At 43.7% G+C, this 20418-nt stretch overlaps 1 protein-coding gene across 1 annotated transcript; it reads right to left on the bottom strand.

The window, feature by feature from the left end:
- Nucleotides 1–211: 211 nt before the first annotated feature.
- On the bottom strand, nucleotides 212–19516 carry MXRA5 (matrix remodeling associated 5). The gene is made up of 7 exons (XM_074814901.1): nucleotides 19317–19516; nucleotides 16779–16994; nucleotides 14271–14400; nucleotides 13554–13944; nucleotides 5939–10954; nucleotides 4452–5352; nucleotides 212–2939 (listed from the first exon to the last, which is right to left on the bottom strand). The coding sequence occupies exons 1-7, from the start codon at nucleotides 19514–19516 to the stop codon at nucleotides 1028–1030; spliced, it is 8766 nt and encodes a 2921-aa protein (XP_074671002.1). The 3' UTR covers nucleotides 212–1027.
- Nucleotides 19517–20418: the final 902 nt, after the last annotated feature.

Here is a 20418-nt window from a genome sequence, read left to right as displayed (position 1 = left end):
ATTCTGTATTATCCAATAAACCATCCTGGATTGCAGAAAAAGTATTCAAATTGTAAATGTATCCTGAAATATACATAAGAGAAGTGTTAAGTTTTTATTAGGAATCACACTTAGAAAGATAAAGAGTGACTTCTGTTTTTTGACTTAACTTCATATATCACTGTTTGGAGTTCCCTATTTTCTCAAAACAAAATGAAAACCACAGTGAATATATTTTTTGGAAAATATTTTTTATTATAAAATGTACAGTATATTGACCTTAATATTATAAAACACTGTAATGTATCAGAGTCTTGTAAAGACCAATAATTTATAAAATGAGACCAGGTTCATTGTTACTCTTTCTAGTCTCATAGTCTGATTTAAAAATATATATAAAATATATAATGAATGATTTGACTGTAGTGTCCTTAGTAGCTGGAAAAGGTTTGTTCATATGTTAAGGTAATTAATGTCTGCATGTATTTTTATTAAAATAGATCACTCTTATTTGCTAAGTTAGTCTTTGATTTTGAAGAGCTGATAGAAGAATGAACAGAAAGGTTAGTAATCATATTCTATAAGGCTAGATTATGCAAAAGCGCTGCAGGGTATAAAGAAAATTATGTTTTACTAAAGCACTTCTATCACTGCAGCTCGTTTATTAACAGTTAATACTTCTTTGGTACTTTTAAGGTGCTTGTTAGAACAAGGAATAGCTTTGGACTATTGACAAGAATAGAGTACTTCAGGTCTCAGATGCTATTGGATAGCACAAAAAACCACATTACACTGTCTTAACAATTTGAAGACCTTTTCCAACGTGTTAGTCTCCTCAGTTTCAGTATGTCTACTGCCTCCTTTTATTGCAGGGACTTACTACCATACTGAGTACAAAAGCAATGCACTTTGCATGAAAATAGGATTAATTTATTTTCTTTTCTGCCTTCAGCCTTCCTGGCTTTGTTGCAAGGAGTACTTTCCTTGTTGCACTCGCTTGGCAGTGACTTGGAACATTAGTATCCAGCCAAAGGCATTTGTTTTAGTGTTAGAATATGTGTATGTAGGTTGTTTTCGAATCACTGCCTAGTATATTTTTAGCAGTGCATTTATAGAAGCCCGCATCCCTTTGAGTAGACTGCTGGATGACTAATGACCCCTGAGGGTGGAGAAATTTGTTTCCATACAGACGGGATTGAGCTCCTGTTGTCAGATGGGATTTGTCTGGAAGCTCCCATGTTATTTCTGCTTTAGGAATCCCAATGGCCATGCAGTTCAGTTTTACTGAATTTCCAGGCCTGGCATAAATGACAGGTGCTGGCTCACTGGTGATCCGGGGAGGATAGGCTATCACAATAACAGGCACATTCATAACAGAAGTGCCATACTCTGTGGACACCTTGCACAGATAAGTGCCCCTGTCAAATACAGAAGCCTCGCGCACCGTCAGTGAGCCATTCTCCAGCAGGGAAAAGCGACCCACAGCTTGGGGGGCATCCAAAACCATCCCATTGGGCAGTGTCCAGGAGATCTGTGCCCGCTGGTTTGGCTGGGTGATGCAATGGAGCTGCAGAGTTTCTCCGTTGATGATGCTCACTAGGTTGTTGTACTGGTTGCTGATTTCTGGCCTGAGTCCCACCTTCAGGAAGACTACTCGTTCCACATAACCTCCTGGGTTTCTGGCTGCACAGCGGTAAGTCCCAGCATCCCCAGCAGAGAGGCTGCTGATGTGTAAGATCCCATCCCTCTTATGGTAAAATCTGTGCAGACGGCTGCCACTTAGCACTTCAGTGCCATTGGGAAGGATCCAGCTTGTGCTGGGCTTTGGGTTCCCCTGGACTGAGCAGTTCAGATTGATGCTGTGCCCAGCAATAGCAGTGATCCTTTCATTGACAGGGTCTCTGAAGGAGGGTTTCTCCAAATGGTCTGCGATAAGGAGCTGCACAATCAGTCTCGCTTCCCCTCCTTCGTTCCGTCCAATGCATATGAGCTGCACCGCATCTGTCTGCCTCACCCCTCTGATATCCAATGTACCATTGCGATGCACAGTAATCCTGTTCCCATAGTAGGGAGCCGGCAGGATTACTCCTTCTGGAAAAGCCCATAAGACCCGAGGAGTAGGGATGCCTTCAGCTTTGCAGTCAATAAGTTTCCGGCTGTCCCTGATGGCTGTCTCCCTCACAGATGTTATTGCACTGAGATGACCATTGATTCTGGGAGGCTGAACATTAACATGAATCCAGACGATTTTCCGATCTTCTCCAGCGCTGTTCCGCACTACGCAAGTATAGTTACCACTGTCAGATCTTTGGGCCTTTTGGATAAGGAGGGTGCCATCCCTATATACCTGGTATTTGTCAGATAGGGCAGGAATGGGCCTGTTGGTTGGGGAGAGCCAGATCACTTTGGGAGTGGGTTCTCCTTTGGCTTCACATGCTACTGTGACAACATCACCATAGGGTACATTAATAACGACGTATGTTTTGTTCCTGATAGTTGCAGGCTCAGCCACTACTTTGACCCGTACTTTCATCTCATCCTTCCCAATCTGGTTCTCAGCATAGCAGGTGTAGTCCCCTTCCTCTCTCAGTCCAACGTCATTGAAATACAGGGTTCCATTATTGAAGACCACATATCGCTTCGTCCGGCTGCCGCTGTCGTCTGACTGCATGAAGGTATTGATCATGCTGCCATCTGGGAGACCCCAGGAGATCTCAGGATTTGGCAAACCTGTTGCTACACAGTCAACTTTCAGGTCCCCTCCATACTTGACCTTGTGGTTATTCTCATTCTTATGTTCTATTTTTGCTGGTTTCATCATCACATTCACTTTGAGGACCACGTAGTCATCCCCGATCTTATTGCGGGCCACACACAGATAATCTCCTGCATCTTTATCTGTAACTGAATGGACAACCAAAGTCCCATTGCTGAATACTTTGATTCTAGTCTCCAAGCTACTGTAAGGAAAGAAAAAAGAACAGAACATGAGCTGCAAAATCATGTTTATTAACTATTGAGTGAAACCTGGGGAAAAAAAAACCACAACTCAACAATACTGAAAAAAAGGAGAGGAGCATTGTTAGATAACTAGATAGTCTGAAATGTCGAAGATATTCACCACCAAAAAGCAAACGGAAAAAAATAATTCTACTCATTTGTAACCAAGCAACTCTGTTCCATTCAATCAATGGCTTTAACAGTGTTTTTGATCATTAAGCAATCACTAAATACCAAATTATAGTATTTTTGACTCTCCTGACTGCATATACAGTATTCTGTAAGATTCAGATATGGCATCTCTAATATACTCCACACAAACCTATACAGGCCATAACTAACAAGTCTTGCACTTGGGTCCTCAGCTAAAAACAAATCAAGATGAGCAACTTCCTCTTGCATCAGGTATAACATTTTAAACCTTTAGAACAATCATAAAGAAGCTAAGCTTTGCAATATGGAAAAAAAGATTTTCAGTGTGCTAAAAAGCTATTATTCTTTTCCACTTCACTATGGGATTGGTGTATTGTGGTCAAAACTAATTTCCTCAGTAGCCCCAGTTTTCTCCCCAAAGATCTCCTGCATTTGAAAAACAGCTCACATGAGGGAAAATAAATACCAGTATTTTCCTGTTATCACTATAAGGCATAAAAAGAATTCTGGATTTTGTGCTATCTACAGGCTACCTAAATATATTTTTTGTCAATATGAAAAAAATGATGACTACATTCAGATATTAAGAAAGTTGTTGACAATTGTGCATTTTAGTTTCAGTATATTTCTTATCTCTCTATAGAGCTCAGAGTGAGTAATGAATAATTTATAAAGCAGAATTTGTTTCCGCAAAGTCTTAGGACAGTTATTGTAGGTTTGGAGAAGTGATATTTTACTCGATATTGTGAACACTGGAGAAGATATTGTTTTAGGCATTTATATGTAACTGGGTTTGCACAGGCCTTATTGCAAGGTAACGTTTATTTATACAATGATAGTAAAATGATCATACTTACTTAAATAATTATAACATGATTTCTTTGTCCCATATTTACTGTGTATAATGATTTGTACAACAGATAAAATTCAGTGATCCCATTTCTCCTGTGGAAAAGCAGGCACCTATGCAACTCTATGCAGACTAAGCACATTGGAACAAGCAGTACACAAGCTGTATGTCTTAACTTTTGCCATTAGACTCTTTACTACATTTACGAGTGGCTGTAAAAGACAAATAGTAGTAGCTTATCCTAAATACTTGAGGCTGATTTTTCAAGAGTACTATTGTTTTCAAGAAAATTATGCTAAGTTATGACTTGGCTACCTTTTGATATAATTTAAAATTCTTCCTTAAAAGATTGGGGGCCTCATTCAAAACTCACAGATTTCAAGAATAAAAGTTGTCCAGGTATGAATGGTCTTTTCTCTAAATTCATCTAAACTGTAATTTAGCTGTGACACCTCACATAGTAATTTACCTGTGTAGGGAATCAATCATCCTTTTGGAAGGCAACCTCCATAATATCCGAGGCCAGGGGTCACCAGAAGCACTACAGTCCAAATGCAGGATGCTGCCGTATGTTACATCTGTTCTCTGAGGAGAGCTCCCCGTGATCTTAGCATTAGACGCATGCTTCTTCACATGGAGTTGTATTGTTCTCCTGGCAGCTCCCACCATGTTAGCAGCAATGCACTCATAGGTCCCACTGTCCTTGGGAGAAACGTTGCGAATATAAAGAGTTCCATTGGGAAAAACAAATAAATTCCCATTGACAAACTGAGAAGGTCGGATTTGCGTGCCATCAAAGACTACCCAGCGGATGCTGGGAGGTGGTGCTGCTTTGGCAGTGCAGTGGATGTTAATACTGCTACCGAGGGGCAAGGAAATGTTCTCTTGCTTATCCTGCTGGATGATCGGGGGTAAGGCTGCAATGTGCAGCCTCACTGCAATGCTGTCAGCTCCTGCAGCATTGCTTGCTACGCATTTGTAAACTCCTCGGTCTGAAAAAGTTGCTTGCTTGATAGACAAAGTTCGATTTTCATGGAGCATTATCCTGCTTTCTATGGTGGTGACTGACTGCAAAATCTTCCTATCTGGGAAAATCCATGAAATATGTGGGCTTGGAGTCCCACTAGCCTGACATTCCATTGCTATGGTCTCTCCAAAATAGACCGTGACATCTCGATAGCGGGAAAGTAAAATTTTGGGCTGGTGGGCTACAACTGTGAGCACAATGATAATTTTATCTGTGCCATGCAGGTTCTGAGCTGTGCACAAATACTGTCCACGATCCTGAAGTTGAACATTTCGGATAAGGAGGGTACCATTTTTCCAGACTTCAAACCTTTGTAACTTGGTGTTGGCTGTCATTAGAGCTCCTAGGAAGGTGAGAGGAAAGAAAGAAATGGAAAGTCAAAGGGTTGAAGACATACACTGTTGCATGGAAAACTTCAGATGGATCACATGACATCTACTGACATAGGTCAAATTAGTCCTTGTTTCTACTGCAGAACTAACCATACTAGCTTGCAAGTATGTAGAGTGTGGGAACTTTTAAGGGCTTTATGGTTTAGGATTCCTCTTAAATCTTTATGTAATTTCTCTTTTTCTTAAGGAGATGACAGACACATCAATATTTAAGGCAGCAGTGTTAACCCATACTCACAAGTGTTGTCATCATAAATTCTAACTGCTGTGAATAAACAGAGCTGGCTGCTCTTCAAAAAATAAACTCATTAAATGGTAGAGGTTTTCTTTTACTACAAGAAATACTGCAAAGTTATTTTTACCTGTAATGATTAGTTGCAATTAGTCACATTTTATCTATAATTATTAAGAGAGACAGAAATTATTCTTCAGTGTTTTGGACTATTCCTGCAATCATGTTGCATGTTGGGTTGCAACAACCCAAGTATTTGTACCCTTAAAAAAACGTGTGGAAGAACACATTTTTCTCTGTCTTACCTGTAGAGACTTTTGTCCAAGTAATAAAAGGCTTGGGTTCCCCTACTGCATCACAAGGGATAAAAGCATCTGCTTCAGCAAGGATGGACATGCTCTGAGATCCTTTTGTGATAATTTTAGGTCTTTCTCCATGTATCCTGAAATTAGTGGAAGACTGAATTACAGTCGAATTGTGTGGCATAATGCCTCCCACATAAGGCACAGATGGAACTTTTTGATGACGATGATGAACATTTTTAAAAGGATGGATTGTAGTGGATATCTGTGGTTTTGTGCGCTGAGAGAGAAAGGCTGGAAGGGTAATCTTCAAAACTGCTGGTGGTGATGTGGTGGCTGTGGTGTGTGGCATTGGAGGCACTGGAATAGCTGTAGCTTTCTGCACTGGAATCCTAGTAGGGGAGACCTGGGCAACCTTCTTCTCATTTGTGTCTTTTGGGACTAGTTGACTAGGCACCACTGGTTTAGGATGCGTACTTAAGTGAGGGAATATCCTTGTTCTGTTGAAATGGAATGGCATTCTGGAACTGGGATAATAGGGGATCCCTTGACTTGGTAGTCTCCCTGCTGTGCCTCTGTTATCAGGAACATAGTTATTTCCAAAGAACCTTGAATTAATATTGTATCTGTTTTGACCCTGATTACTGAACTTGCTTGCAGTGAATTGATTTGTTTTGTGAAATGGAGAGGCTTGTGTTGGGGTAGTTGTTTCTCTGTGAGAGGCAAAAGATTTTTTGTCCTGGATGGTATGTGCTGCATATGCTGTTATCTCTGGTTTGTTTGTGTAGTGAGGAGGCTGGTGTGTTATAAAATAGCGAAATGAGCCTTGTGTTACAATATATGGAGGCTTCACTGTGCCTCTTACTGGAACATGCTTTGGAGGTACAATGGGCAGTCTTTGGTTTAGGCTTGGTATCATTCCAGCGGGTGGATGGGGAAGGTTTGGATTTAGCAGCAAACTGTTGTTTGACTTGCTACTATACAACTCTTTGAATTGCTCCTCTTTCAACTGTATGCTAATCCTGTTTTGGCTAGAAGAAGGAGTACGGTGTACATTCCATTTTGAGCTTACCACCATTTTGTCACCATCTGCTTCAACTTGTTTTACTTCTGGGAACCTTTCTTGATTGAAGACATTACTTTCCTCGGTGGTATAATGAAGAGGAGGATGTGAAGTGCTTGGAATGGAAGGGGGAGGAGTGGCAAGTTTTATAAATGGAATAGAGGAAGTGGATGTAGTTGGAAACTTTTCAGTTGTCTGCAAAGTGGGATCATGATGAAATTCATGTGACATAGCTTTCTTTTTATCTGAGGAAGATGGCTTCGTCTCAGTCTGAGAAGCAACAGATTTCTGTGTTTCACTAAGTGGAAAAGTCTGAGTTTCTGTCATGCTGAAGGAGGAGGACAAAGTAATCACCTCATGTTGCTGAGGTGGCTCAGTTATTGCTGGTGTTTCTAAAGATACTGTGGGCTTCCATGACTCCTTTGAAACTGAGAGATCCTTAAAAACTTCCACTGTGCCAACAGGAATACTTAAGTCAGTCATAGTGGGATATATCAGCTGGAACGTTCTAGTGGTTGTTTCATTAACTACAATTTCTGAGTCAAATAGGATAGGGTCTTCTTGAGATTCTGGTTTTGTAGATAGTATCAAGGTCTTCATCTGCTCTGGAGAAGTTGTTGTGCTTGACTGTTCTGCCTTACTATCCATAGTTTTAGAATCTGCTTTAATGCCCTTCTCCTCAGATATATTGTCTAATGATGGGTATGTTGACACTTCACTTTGCTCTGGTTTCAGAGGTACACTTGACTCTTTTGTGGGAACTGCATCATGTACAACATATGATGACAAAATTGTGATAGGTGCAGTCACTGGAAGTGCCAAGGTTTCGGGAGCAGTAGAGAGTGTCACATGTTGTGCTTCAGGTGGAGAAGCAGTAGGCCTAAAGAAGGAAGTTGTGACCACCTCCCTGATTTTGGTAATTTTCTCTAAGACAACCGGATCAGTAACTAATGAAGGAGTGAATACCATATGGTCCTCTTCCTTAGCCTGTATTTTGACATTGTTCTTAAGATCAGGACTTTTAGGAGTTGCAGAAGTTTCGGTCACAGCTTCCACTTCTGGTGTCTTTGGAAGGATGGGCATTGCCTTTGTGGTTAAAACAACACGGGGGAAAGGCTTTGGTCTTTGTCGGATTCTGTTTGGCCTCAATCTCCTTCTCCCATAAGGTCTTTTTCTAGCATGCTGAGTAACTAGTGAAGGCATGGTCTTTCTATAGGGAGTTATCGTTGTGGCCACAGCGGTCAATCTACTGATGGAAGAAGCAGTTTTTGTCCCCTCTGCTGTTTCATGAAGAGCATTAGTACTATGCAAAATTAGTGTGGGATCTGGTTTTGGAGTAGCCAGGTTTCTATGTTCTCCCTGAAAACTCTCTGCATAACTGCTGGATATGCTTTCTTGAGTCACTGTATTCCTGTTGGTCTCAGGTTCTTCCTTGCTCTGAACCCTGATGGGTGTGACAGCTGGAAAACTTGTACTTAAGTCTGCCATTTTTGTCTGACCTGTGGATACTTCTTTGTGCTGGTTTATCAACTCATTGCTCTTTTCTGTAACAAATGGAGAAATGGATGAAGAAACAGTAGTAGTGTCTACAGAATCTGTTGGGATGAACTCATCCAACTGAGAAGGTGTTAAAATTATGGTATCAACACTCGTCGGGTCCACTTCATTTAACTTCACACTTGTCTCCAAGACGTTATGAAGATCCACAGTCTGAGATTCAGCTAGGACAGTAGCATCAAGTGGTAGCTCATCAAAAGCAGAATTTTCCTCTGATGTAGAAGATATAGTTATATCTATATTTTCCACTGTGAATGAACTGCTCTGAATCTTAGGAAAGTTTGTTACAATTTGTCTGGTTAGAGGTGCTTCAGTGAGAGGGTGGTTATTTTCTTTAACTACAACTGAACCATCAGTCCTGACATCAAGATGCTGCTGGTCTTCGGGTGGCACAGCTGCAGAGACAGGAGTCAAATATGGACCTGATATAGCAATTTCTACAGAGTATATACTTGCAGGTGTCTCTAAAGCCCTGTGCTCTGAGAAGGGTTCAGTCTCTGACCTCCTTAAAATGGACTGGACTGAAAATGCTGTAGTATTGTGGGAAACAGTGACTGAGAATGGCTCATCTTCTCCCACAGGTGATGCATCAGCAGAGGAATCTACCACATCAGCTGCTATCTCTGAAGACGGAGGGCTGTCTACTGGATGAGGGACTGGAGTAGTTTTCTGTATGACTGGCGACAGTGCAGTTGTTAAAGAAATGGCTGTAGCTGTTGTTGGTCTAGGAATATTCTTCCCACGGACCTTTGCCAAAATGTCAGCCCATTGCTGTGGATTAATCTGCTTGCTTGCCACATTAATTCTCCTTCGAGATTCAAACACTCTCCGGCCTTCTGCAACATTGCTGTCTTGGGTTCTATCAGTACTTTTCCAGATTTTCATTTTCCTTCTGCCTTTCTTCCCCTTTTTAATTTGAGTCTCTGGCACCTGGTCACTTTTTTGTTTAAAGGCTATTTCCCAGTCTTTCAGGTGGTTCTTTCTTCGTGGGAACTCCTCCACCGCTTCTGCCCCTGATCCCTCTCCATCATCTATGACTCGCCCTCTTGTTTTTGACAAACTTTTTGAGCCTGGGCGCTTTTTTAGTTTTATCCTTTTAAATGACCTGTCAGACACCATTTTATTTACTGTGACCCTTACAACAAACTGATCTGATCCCTGCTGATTGACAGCCACACATCTGTAATGGCCACTATCACTGACATGGCTTTTTGGAATAAGCAAAGTACCATTGTCCAACATATATGCTTTTGAAGAGTTTGACAAATCATTAACTACCCTGCTGTTTGGAAGAATCCAGCTCAACTGTGGCTCTGGGATGGCAACTGCGTTGCACGGCAAAACTATTGGATCTCCAACGCTTTTTTCAACTCTCACTACATCTGAATCAGCTACCTGAATAGCTGGAGGCTGCACCTGAAGTCTGTAAGCCATTATGTCCACATTATCACTCACTTGGGCAATGCAGTGGTACAAACCACCATCAGTGTAACTCACTGCTTTGATTATTAGCTGGCCGCTACTGAGAATGGAAAACCTACTGTCTTTCTGATTAAATGGTGCCTGCAGTTTAGTCCCATCTGGAAAGAGCCACTGAATGGTGGGGCTCTCAGAGGCTTTCACATTGCAGCTCAGCTGACACTCTGACCCTTCCACCACACTCTGTGCTGTTCTTGTGTTCTGGTTTTGCTCTATCATTACCCAGCTTCTCTGCTGCCCAGTGTCTTTGGTATGAATTACCCGAGAAAACACAGTAAAAAAAGATAGCACCACTTTTTTCCCTGTACTCTGGCGCCTGTTTAATTGGATATTTATAAGAGGTTGCATCACCCAGGAAGGCTCAGCCAGTATTTGAGCTTTTACACCTGTGTAGTAAAGAGCATCATAATCTGAGCCTTGCCTGTACCGATAACTTACTTTAGGCTCTTTGCTGAGCATAAGTTCCCTCTCTAATTTGACAGGTACTTCACTGTAATAAGCTATAAGCTTCCAGAGTTTTTCATAGTTTTCTCGATTCATTGGACATTCAAAATCCAGCGAAATTGTAGCATTTATATCAATCTCCTGAGCCTGAATTTGATTCCACTGAATTTTGGTAGAGCCTGTTGGCCTGTTGATTTCACAGTTCAGGTGGACTACATTGCCATGCTCATCAGTCATATTTAGAGAAATGTTCCATGGGGAGGACTGAAGCTCTTTCAGAGGGAGTTCATAACTGTCACCATCTTCTTCATCTCGAGTGCTGTTATTCTGCCTTAATGAGGACTGAATGACAGGTTTCCTACAGGAAATATCTTTCAAGTTTTGAATATCTTCTTTCTGCAGCTGTTTTGGGCTGTTGCACCTAGGACAGAGCTGTCCCCCTTCATAGGTTTTGTCCTTTTTGCATTTTAAAACATCTGCAAGAAAATAAAAGAAAGAAAAAAAAAAGGGGGGGTGGGAACAAAAGATAGGTAAGCTGAAGAACTCTGTTCTAGAGTTAGAGACCTCTCAAAAGTGTGAAATGGACCGCATGAGGAACACATTATGGCATGTGACACATAAGGCAAGGCTTTCAAAATGGAACCTCTTTATTTTCACAGTTGAATTGGTGCCTGATTCTCAAACTGACCACAATTTCTTCTGACTTTAATGAGAGGATTGAATACTTCATCGTTCTGAAAATTAGATTCACTGCCTCTGAATCAAATGCCTAGCAACCAAAGTGTTCAGAGCAACATTCTATAAGTCAGTAAAAATCTATGCTCTGTCAAAAAGTCTGCATCTGTACAGTGACAGCTTATCCATCTAACTTGTGGATCTAACGTGAAGAGGACTGGGTCATCTCAACTTTCAAAAATGCAGCAGTTACCTGCCTGAGAAATGATGGACTTCCTCATTAAATAATTCAGGAAGCTTTTTATTTTTCTTTATTCATTAACAACACTACTGGCAACGTAGCTACCAAAATCTGCTGACTAGTTCCTGCACTTAAAGCTATTCATCATCAGCAAAAAAATATAGAGAAAGTGCCACTTCTTCCCTGAACTCTGAAATAACTGTAAACTCTGTAATGATAAAATAAAAGCTAAAACAGAGAAGAAGCATTAAAATAGTAAATGATAGTCTTGACTCTTCTCTTCTATCAATGCCAGAAAGACTTGTCTGCAAAATAGCAATCATATATTTATTACATTGTTCTGCTCACTAGAATGTCAAATGTCACCTTACATATTTAGTTTGGAAACATGTTGTAAATAAAATGCATTCCAGTTATTCTAGGAATAAGTGTCATGCTGATCACTCCTGAGGAATGAGGGATCCTTGAATGAATCAACAATATACGGGTGGGTTATAAGGCAAAATGCTAGGAGAAGGGGAAAAGAGTGGCAAAATTTCATACCATTTTTTAACTGAAAAATATATGCTTCTTGAGAAGTTCTTACAAATGGAATATTTAACTGAACCAGTCTGCCACTTGCAGATTTAAATATGTTGTTTCAAAGATAAGGAAAGCATGCTTCATGACAGAACTGGCCCACAATCAACTTGGCAGTGGCCACACTGGTCTGAAGAACTTTAATAGCTCTCTATCTGGACAGAATTAGCCAAAGAAGTTAATGTTATAGTTATATAAAGATACAACATCTGTCATACATGAAAATGTCATGGATAAACTCTTTTCTCTTTCCAATATTCGCTACTGTTGTAGTGTATAAAGGGAATCTCACTGAATAAAAATGCTAACAAGCCAACACCGCACAAAAAGTTTCTCTAATATTTCATTGTTATAACTTACATTGCAACTTAAGTGCACTTAATATGCACACTCATTTGGATCAAGGAGAGTATATAAGAATATTAAAATGTAAGTTAGTGAAATATAATTATAAAATTAGATGTCTCAAGTTTCAGTTCAGGCAGGAACACTTTAATTACACATTCAAGTATCACCCTATTTTAAAACTATTGTCCTATAGCTAAGCACGAAACTGTGATGAATTACATGTACTAAGAAGATAAGACCCACCATAATCCACCATACATGCTCCAAATTATTATATAAAGCTTGTGACTCCAGTACTCATCTTCAGTTGCAATTAAATAACAATTCCCTATTAATATTTTAGCAGCAGCTCTAGTGTAACACCAGTCCCTCTGGCCTACTATAGCAAGCAGCTACCTGAGATGGAGCATTGGTGAACTGAGATGCCCAAATGGAAAACCACCATTCAAAAAAACCCTCATTTAGTGTATTCCTGATATAGAGGCATTACAATTTTTTTTTTCTTTTTTGCTTCTGGTATTTTGCTTCTGCACATGACCAGAAGTGTTCCAGCCTAAGCAATGCAGTACTTACCTCACATCCAAGCCTGAACAAAGATAGACAAGTTATTCTAGGAAAAAAGTGGCAGGATTGTAGGTATTCTCTGAAAATACTTAAAAGAGATTTTCTCCATCATAAAAGGAAGTTGTGGTCGATGAAGAAACACAGATAGACATGAAGGATGCATATTACATAACAGCCTTAACATTGATAGCACCAAAGTTAAAGGACTTATCCAGGAATTTGGAAATCTGATTTCCATTCCTTCCTTAGCCAAACAAAATTCAAGTCCAATATTCCCATCTTCCAAGAGAGCACATAGTTACTAGCTTTGTTGGTTGAGGACAATTACCTGCCCTTAGTCAAAGGTGTACCACTGTGCAAAGGAACACACTAACAGGTTATAAACTATTTCCTCCTTTCAATTATAAACCTATCACTTTTTCCATCTTGAATATAACAGCTAATTCCTTTGTTGTTGAATACAGATTTTAGCTAGTGACACACAACTTCCTCCTCTCTACACTGTTTTTTAAATACATGTATTTATTGAATGGTAATGGAACATAATAGTGCAGATAGACATTATGTAAGTAATAATACTCAGGAGATAACAAAACCATCCATAGGCAGACAGGAAAAAAAAAATCTAACATTATGCATTGAAGAAGCATTGGTATTTTTGCTCTTACCTCCAGAAACTTCACTCCATTCAAGGAACCACTTTAAACTGCAGTCACAGGCCCATGGATTCCCATGAAGGTAAAGATTTTCCAGCAGTGGCATGCCTTGAAACATCCCTGCAGGTAAGGTCCTAAGAGCATTTTCAGATAGGTAGAGATGTCTTACTGTTGACAGTTTGAAATAATCAAGGACCATAAATGTTGAAAAGGTGTCGGGGTGAAGCTGCTGGAGTAAATTTCCTTCTAAGTGGACCAGTCTCAGAGAAGTTAATCCATTAAAAGCATTTGGATGAATAAATTCAATTCTGTTGTGGTCCATGTGCAGTCTCATTAAGCTTGAAAGTCCTTGGAGAGTTTGGCCAGTTATGACTTTCAATTTATTGTAACTAATTTTGAAAACCTGAAAAAAAAAAAAAAAGAGATTAATTTTGTGTTTTGATCTAAATCCAAACAGAATAGCAAGCAAGCAGAAACTTTCCTCCCATGTTCAAATACCCTTTGCACCACTGAAAAATGATATGCTGGTCAAAGAGGGAGAATACAACTGAGTATTAGTTGTCATTACCAAGTATGACATAGGCGTAGTTAATAGATCTCCAGTGTATCTGGGGGAAAATAGTACCCTAAGAAATCCTAAGAAAGACACTACAAAAAAACCACTTATTTTTGTCTTCTGTTATTCATGAAAGTTAGAATTTATGAAATTTAGGAAGACTTGAGCATTACCTGTAGAGACACGAGATCTTTCAAAGCACCATTAGGTATATTCTGAATGTCATTTCCATGTATCATGAGCAATTCCAGTTTTGTAAGACCTGAAAATGAGTTTTCGTATACAGACTGTATACTGTTAAACCTGGAAAAAAATCACATGTGCAGTTACATTTTAAGCACTGACTGTCATGGACTGCAAATGTAAAATTAGTATAACTTAACTTTCAGGAAAAATTGGAGGGATCTTAATGTATTGTCAAAGGGCCAGAAGTTACTGAAACATTTTTACAAGGCCAAATATACTTAGTTCATGTTTACATTAAGATTTCTTTTAACTCAATTTGTGGCACTTTAGCCATAATTCAGGAGTAAGAGCAATAAATAGGCGTTTAAGTTCTAATAGTTGTCAGTATGTTTTTCCATGCAGCTCGGTTTATGGAATGGCAATAAATTAATGGCCCACAGCCAACCAATGATGCTATGGAGCCTGGCAAACTAGACAGGTTGCAGTGTTGCCAAAACAGCATCTAACAATAAATGAATAAATATTTGGAGAGAGGACATTAAAAATGGAAATCTCCCAAACAGCATGAGAAGCAGGAACTCACATCCTGCTTCACTTACTGTTACAACATGTAATTGGCTACATCATCTAATTACATAAGATCTAGGAATTGACCTTCCAATTATATAATTTGAGCCCAGAAACTCCTTTTAGAGAAGGAATACAGAAAACCCACTTTTTGAAAATAATTCAATTTCACTTTGGACAAATAAATCAGGTTTTATTTGCCAATATGGAAGTCCTAAGTTTGGCGGCCTAGCTCTACATTTAGGTTTTCCATATGTAGACATAAAATTAAATGCATGAGCTAATCTGGGCATGAAGTCTCCAAATTAAGCATAGAATTTTAAAGATTTTTCCTATTTTTTAACACTTTCTAGAAAGGAAGGGAAGAGACAGTGAGAAACTAAAATACTTTGAATATGGAGGAAATACTTTTAGATCCTCACCATGTTTTCTATCTGAAGATTCTGAATTTGCTAAAAATTTAGACTACTGTTTTGATATTTTTAGTCCTACAACAGGTCTACTAGGCTTAGAGCAGTTATCCTATTAAAATTCCTTATTTCAACATCAGCCCTTCTAAAATGTATGAACTTCTCTAAATGAAAATTTTTCCTAAATTATTTCCAGTTAGGAAAATAATCTTCACCTCCAATATATATAGCACCTTAGAACAGAAATATGGCAAAAGCTCTTTTCCAAAATGAAAGAGATGCAACAACAGATAGTTAAGACTGTTTCTTCCTGGGAAAGGACACGACTCAGAAAATGTCATTTGTATTGATGAAATGCAAAGATAGGATAGGGCTTTTATGCTAGCCATAGCAAATAATATACTTTTGTTAAAAAACAGCCAAAACACCTAAATAACTTAGAGGCCTACATCCAGTTTTCAAAAGCAATTTAGGGATAGAATTTGCCACAGAATTTTGATGTACAGGAAAGAGTTGACTGTGAATACTGTTGAATGTGGGGGGAGAGGAAGGCATTTATGACTAAAAAATGGCATGAAAAGTACAGATTGATGTAATACAGATTTACTGAGTACAAGGGCATTTTGAAACTAAAATTAGGCTTTAGATGGATAAAGTGCTGGTGGGTAGAAATTTTAACTACACAGAAGCAAAAAACCAAAACAAGGCCCCCACTGTCAGTCATTGCACCATCAGTTGCAGCTTACAGGCCTTGAGGTGGTCAGGGTGAGTTCACACCAGGTGGTGAGGCAGCTCTGATATCAAGCAGAAGGGGACTGTGGCTCTTGCACCATGCCATGTCACATAATGGCCCTACACAGCACTATTGTGATTTAAGCCTACCAACTGTCCCTGCCTTCTTGTCTCACAGTCTGACAGATGGATGTGAGCGGGCAATAGCCTGGCAGAGGACCGTGAGCTGGAGCCTGAGCAATGTCGCCCAAAAACATCGGTATCTGCTTATATTGCACTAAGTTTCCTTGAAAAAAACCCCACCCCACAACTCCAAAGGCAGTGGAATAACTTTGGTTTTACTGTATTACTTTAAGATATGCTGTATCTCATTGTTCTCCAAAATGCTGCCTGGCTACATGATAAAACTTTACTACTACTATATTTCTTTACATCAGGTACAAAACTCATCATTTAGTAGAAATACCACAGAAAATTTACTTCAATATATTTTTTTATACACTATAAAGGACTAAATGTCCTATTTGCCAGGAAGAACTGACACCATGACATAAATATTTATTTGAAAATAATAGTAACTTTCCTTTGAAACATGAGGGCTACACTAAAACTTTCTCCCTGCCAGTAATTGTAGTGTTTGAATACAGTGCTTGCAAGTAACCACCCATCTCTGCAATTCTACTTAAAAAGTACATGGCGCGACCCCGGCGCGCCGCACGTGCGCGAAGCGTTCTGGGATGCCGCCCCAAGAACATAAAACTGTTTGCTACAAACTGCCATACAAACCCGAAATTGATTCTTTCCACATGTTTGGAAATCCTTGCCGGCACGGCCGCCAGGGACCGGAAGGTGCAGTGCACTTCGGTGGGGAGGTAGCAGGCGCAGGGCTGGGGGCAGCCGCGGGCTCCCGGCGGCAGCCCCAGCCCCAGCATCAGCACCACGGAGAGCGCCGCCGCCGCCGCCCGCGCCCCCATCTTGTCGCCTCCCGTCGCCTCGCTCCTCCTGGGCCGTCAACAGAGGGGAAAGAGAGGAGAAACGATCATTTTAGAAAAATCCTTATAAAACGCTTTGTACACCTACCGACGCTCGGCAGCGTCCCAGCAGGTGTGTAGACTGTCAAGGCAAAGCTCAGTCGGAAAGAGGTTTTCTTTCCTCCACATCCTTTGCTACTTCGAAGTTGACTTTCCCCCCATAATTCATTTCTGCTCTTCTGCTAAACACCTATTCTGCTAAAGCTATGCCGTCTCCCCGTGGTAATAAATTTTGTGGGTTTGTTCTATACATCTCACCTAAAAATTAGAAAACTTCAAGGGAAGAGTCTAGTTGAAGCAAATTGCCATGGCTCCCTCTACAGTCAATGAAAGAAAAAACCACTACCCATATTATTCACTTGAAGGTGAGTAATATCAGGTATCTACCTGATCGGACACCTAGAAATAGTACAATTCAGCCCCATTAGGTCCCTAGTTAGCTAACTCACCTAGCCTAGCTGCCTAATTTTTAGACAGGCTACTAACTTCCAGGAAGGTAAAATGTGGCTGAATGAATCCCATTCATAACGTATATGGGAAATGGTATCACTGAAAGTGAAAGTGAGTGAAAGAAAGAATTAGTTGAACATAGATCTGGACTCTGTCATCCTTTGCCACGCATTACTGTGCGATGTCGGACGTGCTTTTACACTGTAATCGTAACCAAACAGGAGCTATCAATGGTCAGAACTGATAAAACTTGACAATTTATTTAGAAGCACAAGCACAGACCTCAGAGGAAATGTAAGCAAGAAAGTCTATAACCTTGCCTTGCCTGTCAACACTCAAGTTCAGATTTTCAGAACCGTGCATCTAAATCTGAATGGCCAGACCAGTGGAGAATCGTTTAAAGATGCACACTGTGCTAGAACAGACAAGAAAACACAATTCTTATTGATCTTGAGTACTAACCATTTCTCAAAATAAAATAATTTGTGTAGATGTTTAATGACAGACTAAGCAGTCTAACTCTGGAGAAATTAATTTGAAATATCCCTATTCTTAACCTTATCATCAGAAGAATTTGAGCTCTTTAAAGACATACAGGAATGCAGGCTACTATTAGCAGCAGAAATTTAGTATTCCTGCTCTTGTACAATTGCGTGACAACGATGGAAAGGCATTCGGTTCTACTAGACATTATGAGTTCCATTAGTCACTGCTTTTAGTATAAAAGTCAGATTTTCTCAGATCTGCTAGCAACAAGACACACATTTTTTTTCCTAAGACCGTCATGTGCAAACCATTACAGTTCAAAGGAGAGGCTCATCGGGATGAAGAGGTTTCTCAAATATCTGCGGTCAAGTTAATGAGACGTTTACCATTCTTTACAAGACAAATAGCTTTTAATTTGCGTAAGAATATTCAGGTGCTGTTTTCCTTCATGTTCCGTTTAATGAAAACTCCCTTTAAAAATCATCCTACCCATTCCAAATCCTTTTGGGAGGGGGCATCGCATCTCCTTACAAGAGGGACTCGCCGAGGTTAAGAGGCAACCGCGGGGGCTTGCGAGGGGCCGGGGAAGCGCAGGCCGGGGGACTCAGCCCTGCTGCGCCCGGCTGAGAAGCACCAACGGCCGACCGCCGGGCCCCCCGCGCCCGAGCCGGGGCCGCCCCGAGGCAGCGGAGAAGCGCCGGGCGAGGCCGAGGCCGGAGGACGCCCCGGCGCCGCCCGCCATTGGCCGCCTGCACCGCCGCCGCGCAGCGCGTCAGCCAATGGGCTGCGGCTCCGCCACCGCCGGCGGGGCGCGGCTGCGGAGGGACCCGGGCAGGGGGCGCGCGGTGGGGCGGAGCCTCGGCGGGGCCTCGGCGCTGCCCGCGCAGCTCCTCGCGGGGACCGCGCCCGCTCCGCGGAGCAGTTTGCGGGGGGGTGGCGGGGCCGGCGGGGCCCGCGCAGCGCTGCGCTCCCCCCCCGCGCCCCGCCGGGCCGGGCCGGGCCGGGCCGGGCCGTGCGCCAGCCGCGGCCATGGTGGAGGGGGCTGGGGAGGAGGCCCCGTTCCCCCCCCGCCGTGTTTCTGTTCGCCGCACCGGGGGGCAGATGCTTCCCGCCAGGGAAGAACGGCCCTGCCGGGCTCCGCAACGGGAGCGGGCGGGCTGAGCGCGGGCGCCGACACACGGCCGCACGGCCCGCGGGGCGCCCGGCCGCCGCCAGCCGGGCAGCCGCGCCGCTCCCCTCCTCCTCCTCCTCCTCCTCCTCCTCCTCCTCCTCCCGCGCAGGAGCCACCATCCCACCCCACCCCCGGCCCGCCGAGCCCCGGCAGCCGCCACCCACCGGCCGTGTGCGGGCTCCTTACCTGCAGCCGGGCGCGGCCGTCTCAGCGGGCGCTCCCCGCCGCTCCCATGACCCCGGGGGGCTGCGGGCGGCCGGCGGCGAGGGGCGGCGCGGTGGGCGGCCGGCGGCTACCTGGCTCCCGGCCTCGCCTCCGGCACCGGCTGGCCGGGGCGCATCGCAGCCCGCGACGGGCCGCCTCGACGCCGCCTTAAGACTCCCCATCGCCCGTCATCCTGCGGGATCCGCCGCCCTGCCTCGGTCCCCCCCGAACGAGCATAAGCGAGGCGCGGCGGCCGGGCGGGACACCGTCTGCGGCGCTGGGTTTCTGACTACTGCTGCCTCCTCGGAGCGCTCGCCTGCCCCGGGTGCCCCACGTCCCCGCGGGAAGCCGGCGCGCCGCGATCCCTCAGCCCCGGCGGGAGCCGAGCGCGTCGCTCCGGTCGCTGCGGGAGCTCCGTGGGCGAGCGGGCGGGCGGGCGATGCCGGCGGCTCCCCGCCGCTTGCCGGGCTGCCTGGGCGCGCAGCTCCCGCGGCGGCAGCCTCCAGCCGCCCGCCGCGGCATGGGGACGAGGGGCGCGGGGTACCGTCGCTCCGCCGCTCCGCCCGCCTCCCCGCGCCGGGCGCTGTGCAGGGGGAGGGCGCGGCGGAGCGGATCCTCTTGCCGGGTGGGCGGCCCCTCCGCGGGGGGGGCGGGGGGCTGCGGGCGGACCCGCGCCGGGGGGGCGGGGGGAGGTGGGCGCCGGCACGGGCGGGAGCCGGGCCCGCGCCTGGGTCCGGGACCTGGAGCTCACGGAAGTTGGTCTGTGGGGGCCGGGCGGGTCCCGCGCTCGGTCCACGCTGCTCGCGTGGAGCGTTCCCGCACACGCGCAGAGCCCCAGAACGGGACCGGCCGCGCGGGTTTGTTGCTCCTCCCGCGGTGCCGTAGGTGCCCTCGCACCGCACACAGCAGCCGCAGCCCCGCCGTGATCCCGGGGGCACACGGGCACCGCGGGGCCGCAGAGCCCTGCCCCCGCCCGCCTGCGAGAACCTGCAGCGTGCGCCAGGGAAGCCACGCAAGTAAATGTGCGTGAACAGAAAACCCCCACTGCTGGAATGGAGAAGGGAATGACAGCGATACAGGGAAA

The sequence above is a fragment of the Strix aluco genome, chromosome 2 (genome assembly GCF_031877795.1).
Source record: "Strix aluco isolate bStrAlu1 chromosome 2, bStrAlu1.hap1, whole genome shotgun sequence".
Lineage (NCBI taxonomy): Eukaryota > Metazoa > Chordata > Aves > Strigiformes > Strigidae > Strix > Strix aluco.
The sequence above is the reverse complement of the archived record's forward strand: the minus strand, read 5'-3'. Positions and strand labels throughout refer to the sequence as shown.